Here is a 6,418-nt window from a genome sequence, read left to right as displayed (position 1 = left end):
AACCTGAGGGGGCCGATGCCCCCCTCCCCCTAGCCATAGGAAAATTACTGAATGAATTTTTTAGGGGCCTAAATTCGTCCCCCCAAAGCTTCATATTTTCTATTCCGCCCACCCCCGCATCCCGTGCTAGCTCCGCCACTTTGTAGAATGTCTGGACAACTAATACAAACAACACCTCCAGGGTCCCATGGCAAGGTTGAACTCACATCATGGTCAACAGATTGGAAGAAACCCATGAAGTATCTGATGAAAATAGTGTTGCACCTAGAACCACTCCATCTCTGTTTAGGTCTAAAACAAATACGGCCCTGCGTGCCATTGCATCCATAACTGGAGGCATTTTGTGGCATATTTGCAAGTAAGAAATAAGTACCTTCCACACTACCACTCGATGGGAGTTTATCAGGAAACACTTGATGAGAAGGAGGTACACTTAGGTCCAGATCGAACTGAAGAAAAAATGACCCGCCGCCAACTGCAGTTTGCATCAGGTCGGCCATACATATGTTACAACTTAAAGTCCATGTCCTTGACACCGCATGAGTGAGCACCGGATCAGCACTGTCCCCATTGCAAACTACATCCTACTTAGATTCTACAACCATCTCTAGGAAAAGTGAAGACCCACAAACATGAGAGTTCCCCTGCACAACGTAACGGAGGATGTCTCTCGCTCTCGCTCCCCCTTCCCTTGCCTGCGCTCCGAGCATGTGGTCGCCGACGCCCCGTCACTTCATCCCTCCTCCCTGGCCTCTATTTCTCTCTCTACTTCTCCCCTGCACCCTGCTTTCTGCCATGTCGTTGCCGGCGCGATTGGTTCTCTCGTCGGTGCGTGCGAATTGCTTTTAGCCTCTGGACGGGAACTGGTTTGACCCGGGGTCAGAGTGTGGCGACGTTTCTCCGGGGGCGGGGCGGCTGGTGGTTCCTTCCCTGCGGGTGCGGAAACTGGTGAGGGGCGGGAGTGGGAGGAGCACGGAGGGGGGAGGGTGGCAATGGAGGTTGCGGAGGGCTCGCCGCCATGAGGATCGAGATCGGGTCCACGCCACGCACAAGTGGTAGCGAAGGGGAGGAAGGAGTCGGAGGATGACCACATCGGGTATGCATGCGAGGTGTTTGTGATAATGCTAGAGAGAGAATAGAAGGAAGAAGACCAAGTTCAAAGGGTCTAGGTGGTTTATTTATTTTTTGCCAATTTAGCCAGGTGTGTGAGCCCGGCCAAATGGTGATGTCATCAAAGTCACTAGAGTTTTCTGTTAGTGTTTTTTGCCACCGTCAGAAATTCGGGTTCGATGCAAAATGTCACGAATCATAAAGTGATGGTTTTTCACTAATCGTGACGACACAAATGTGGTAGTTTTGTGCATTTAACTCTGCAAGCTGATGTTGTCCTTATTGGGTTAAGTCAAGTGTGTAATGCATGCGTAAATAAACACAGATTTTTTATCCAATACTGAAAGATCAAAACATGTGTACTCCCTCTGTAAATTAATATAAAAGCGTTTAGATCACTATTTAGTTATCTAAATGCTCTTATATTTGTTTTACAGAGGGAGTATTTGTGAACGAGTGGAACATACCTGAGCGATTTTTTGATAAAGGGAAAGCTCTGCCCAGCGGGAAAAAGAACAGAAAAATCTTTTCTTTCCCTTCTCTCCCTCGTCTCATCCGCCTCGCCGCCGGGGGATCGCCGGCCGGACCCCATCCCGCAATGCCGCGCCTCCGCCTGCCTCTGCTGCTCCTCCTCCCCGTCACCCTCACCATCTCCGTCCTCCTCTTCCTCTCTTCCTCCCCTCCCCCGCCCCCGCCACAGCCCCCCATCCCCTGCGGCGCCGCCCCCTCCGACGCCACCGCCGGCCGCTGGGTCCCGACCCCGTCTCCCCCGCCGCCTCCCCTCTACAGCCAGTCCTGCCCCTTCCACCGCAACGCCTGGAACTGCCTCCGCAACGGCCGTCGCCCCGTCGCCGCGCTCTCCTGGGCCCCCACTCGCTGCGGCGCCATCCCGAGGCTCGATCCCGCCGCGTTCCTCGCGGCGGCCAGGCGGCGCCGGATCGGGTTCGTGGGGGACTCTCTGTCGGAGAACCTGGTCGTCGCGCTGCTCTGCGCGCTCCGGTCCGGCGACGGCGGCGCGCGCAAGTGGAAGCGCCGCGGCGCGTGGCGGGGCGGGTACTTCCCCCGGGAGAACGTCGTCGTCGGGTACCACCGCGCCGTGCTGCTCGCCAAGTACACGTGAGTCCTACCACCATGTCTGCTCAGTGCTGCTCCATGATTCTTGTAGATTTCAACACAAGATCAATGCTTTATGTGAGAAACTTTGATTAGGATGAACTCTAGATCTATCTTGCTTAGGATAGTTGCATTTAGGATCCGGACAGCTAGAATGCATCTTTGTGTTTTCCTTAGTAGGGTGGATGAATTGTAGATGGATACAACTAGATGTGTCCATATATAGCTGCTTATAAGAATTCAGTTTGCTTGGTTTGTTTGTGATATGTGTATTGTAAAAGAGAGCAAGTTTGGTAAATCAGGGACAGTTACCGTGACAGGGGATGTCGCAAACATGAGTGTGCAATACCAGTACTTTTGAGATATTCTCGGAAGATAATTAGGGTGATGCATTTCTTTTAGTTTTGCCCTCTAGAAATCTGGATGAGTTGCACTTTTAGTTAATTGGTTTGGAAGATCTGTGGTTGGCTTCATGAATCATGATCATTGGTGTGTGAGGGACTCAAATTTAACTGTGGCGGTAGTTCTGCTCTCTTAGAGAAATCAGGAATTATTCCATAGCAAGTGCGTCATGGTGCTACATGCTTAATCTCTGCAGTGGTTGGCTGCTGAGTACAACTCTGTAGTTTTGCCTTCTGAACAGTGAATTCTTGTGCTATTGCTTTCGTTTTCATTGTAGGTTGCAACACATGCTCTTTACTCTCAGATCCACACAAGAAAAAGCATTTTCCAGATGCAGAAGTATATTAATGCAGAAGAATACATCTTTGTCAATTTTATGGAATTGGGATCTACCTATCGGAACATCCTTATAATTTGATTGCCTGCCACATCCTTTACTTTGATGATTTCTTTGTAGATGTTAGCATTTTATCCTACTGTTACTGCGTGTTTTATTTCCTATATCCATATGTTAGGAATGCATAGACAGTTCCGTTACTTTCGTGATGTATGAGCTTCAGTAATGTGGATTTTTGTATCAGTAATTTAAAAGATCATACTTATTAAACTTAAACTGATAGCATCTGACATTTCAACTGCAAAACTGCATGCATTTGTGCTTTTGTACACGAGCAGGACTATATGTTTTATATGATAAAATCTTAAAACTCACATGGTGATAACTAATGATACAAAGGTGGCAGCCTGTAGAGAATTCCAAACCTCAGAGTGATGGAATAATGGGAACTTACAGAGTTGATGTTGACATTCCTGCTGAGGATTGGGCAAATATCACCAACTTCTACGACGTACTCATTTTCAACACTGGACACTGGTAAGTATTTACTTGATGTTTTGTTACTGTGTGCATGCTAACATAGGGTGAAACTTTAATTTCGTTCAAGGGGTACTGAGTTTCTTCATGAGTTCCGTAAGATAATATTTAGTACTCCCTCTGTAAACTAATATAAGAGCGTTTAGAATACTGAAATAGTGATCTAAACGCTCTTATATTAGTTTACAGAGGAAGTAAGTGTTAACACTGCATATTCTCTATGTTGGAACTACTTGGAAACTGGGCTGTTTGTGTCTAGAAAAAGCCTTTTTCCTTTCAGTGTTGAAATGTTATTTCTTTTAAATTTCTGGGTATACTTTACCATTGTGAAATAAAAATCTTGTGTTAACTAGCATGGCTATGTGTATTGCTCTTATACATTTCTTCTATTTTGTGGCAACTATATTTGTAGTTTGGTTATGAGTCATGACTGTTTCTCATTATCAGGTGGGGTCCAGATAAGTTCCCAAAAGAGACTCCCCTTGTTTTCTACCGAGGAGGAAAACCAATCGAGCCTCCACTCGGCATCTTTGATGGACTGAAGGTAGTCCTCAAAAGTATGAGCTCGTACATCGAAAGGGAGGTCCCAAGTACAACAATGAAGCTGTGGCGCACACAATCACCCAGGCACTTTGATGGAGGCGAATGGGATCACAACGGCAGTTGCTTGTCTAAGAGGCTCCTCGAAGAACACGAGGTACCATTCTAGGTCCAAGCTTTTCATGATCTGACATTTTTCTCAAAAAAAAAATTTAGTCATGACCCCCCTAAAATCCTGTGCAGCTGGATTCTTGGTTCGATCCCAGGTTTGGGGGAGTCAACAAGGAAGCGAGATTAGTAAATTCAGTGATCGAGGAAGCTCTAGTCGGCACGGATATCCAGCTGCTCAACCTGACCTACATGAGCGAGTTCCGTGCCGACGCCCATCCAGCTATCTGGCTCGGGAAGAAGGACGCGGTGGCGGTCTGGGGGCAGGACTGCATGCACTGGTGCCTGCCCGGCGTACCAGACACGTGGGTTGACATCTTGGCCGCTCGGATCTTGCACTACTTCAAGCAGGGCGAAGGTTGACGCCATGTGCGCTGAAGTTCAGGCCTGTAAATTGTCTGCTGGAAGGAAGATAATGCTGAGCTCGGTGCTTGGAACGATACGAACCTGAATTTTCATCTGAAGGCGAGATGAGATCGTTCACTAGAGCGCCGCGAGCCGACTGCTGAGAATCTTGTTTTGAGAAACAATGCTGGTGTAGTTGGTCTGTCACATACTGATATTGGGATTGCGCTTTGGAACAAATTGCAGCCCTCACAATTCCAGACGTAAAACTGGACTGCAACTAGGCATCTCTCTGTAACTGTAAATGCGGCATATTTTTGAACGTGCGGCTCGGCTCACGGCCACTGAATGTTGAGTGTTGCATGATTATGTTCTTCAATTTTTGTTTCCCAATTTCTTAAAAGTGCAGCTGCACGATTTTGTATTAGCGGGCGCACACGCTATACGACAAGGGATCACGCGCTCTTGTCATTTGTCCTTTTCTTTCTCCAGCTCAGCAACACCCCACAACATCCCACGTGCGCATTTAATTTACATTTTCAAAATTCAAAAAGCTATAACTTTTGAACCAATCATCAAAATTAAGATTTGCTCTCACCATTAGGTTCTCCGCGACGAGCTCTTCAAGACTAGATCTCATATGAGTATGTTTCGACTAACTTTTTTTACGAGCAACTTTGGATGAAAGGGAAGCAACTTTAATGCTATAGGAAAGCAACTTCCTGTTAGTCTACGTTGGATGACTGCCTATCATCTAAAATTTCTTCGAAGTTGGCTACAATGACTACCAAGTTAACTAACTTCACCTCTAAGTTCCCCACCGAAACTAGCTTCGCCTCTAAGTTGATAGTCTTGTAGGCAACTTAGGTTTTCGAGGAAGGATAACATTATCCTAAGTTGCCTTTCATGACTGAGGAGTAGCTTAACATCATACTTAGTTGCATAAAATGATTTTTGGATGATAAGCAACTTAGTTTCATAGATAGACAACTTAGCAACATTAATGGGCAACTTTTCCATGTATTCTGGGCAACTGAAATAATAATTATAGGCAACTACACATCACCAGTAGGCAACTTCATTGTGTTTGTGGACAACTTAGACAAAAAATGATAAGCAACTTCACAATATTGTAGGCAACCGAGCATCAATGGTAGACAACTACTTACCAATATCAAGCAACTCGGCATCAATGGTAGGCAATTTCATATTATTTATAGGAAACCGAGCAGCAATGACAAGCAACTAATTACCAATAGCAGGCAACTAGGCATCAATGGTAGGCAATTTCATAGTATTTCTAGGCAACTGAGCAGCAACGGCAGGCAACTAATTACCAATAGCAGGCAACTAGGCATCAGTGGTAGGCAATTTCATAGTATTTATAGGCAACTGAGCATCAAACGTAAGCGATTGAGCAGCAACGATAGGCAAGTTGGGATAATGTTAGCAAAATTCACATGTACACATAGTGCATTGAAGTTGCTTGCATGTAGCACTAAAGGCGCCTCATGTTTCATGTAATTTTCTCGTTTTTACGTAAACTAACCTAATAGGCGGTTCCACTAGACCAAAAATCGAAGTTTGCTTCCCTATAGTGCTACTTAAAGATGAAGCTAGTCAATTGGTAGTCGTGTAACAAACTTCGAAGGACTCCTCGTCGATAGGTGGTTATACTATGCAAAAAAAAGGAGTTGCTTTCCTATAACACTGACGTTGCCTTCATTGCATCCAAAGTTGCTCTAAAAAAACTTTGTCAATATATGTGATCTAGTTTTGAAGAACTCGTCACGAGAAACCCAGTGATGGAAACGGATCTAAATTATGAAGCTCAAATCAATAGTTATAGCTTTAAAAAAAATAATA

General features: G+C 45.6%; 1 protein-coding gene across 1 annotated transcript; it reads left to right on the top strand.

Annotated features, from left to right (window-relative positions):
• Positions 1-1,623: 1,623 nt before the first annotated feature.
• On the top strand, positions 1,624-4,997 carry LOC123143252 (protein trichome birefringence-like 12). The gene is made up of 4 exons (XM_044562106.1): positions 1,624-2,226; positions 3,362-3,499; positions 3,947-4,196; positions 4,283-4,997. Exons 1-4 carry the CDS (start codon positions 1,709-1,711, stop codon positions 4,568-4,570), a joined length of 1,194 nt encoding a protein of 397 aa, XP_044418041.1. The 5' UTR covers positions 1,624-1,708; the 3' UTR covers positions 4,571-4,997.
• The last annotated feature ends 1,421 nt before the right edge of the window (positions 4,998-6,418 follow it).

This window comes from Triticum aestivum, chromosome 6D, assembly GCF_018294505.1.
Source record: "Triticum aestivum cultivar Chinese Spring chromosome 6D, IWGSC CS RefSeq v2.1, whole genome shotgun sequence".
Taxonomy (NCBI): Eukaryota; Viridiplantae; Streptophyta; class Magnoliopsida; order Poales; family Poaceae; genus Triticum; species Triticum aestivum.
This window is presented reverse-complemented; position numbering and strand designations above follow the sequence as displayed.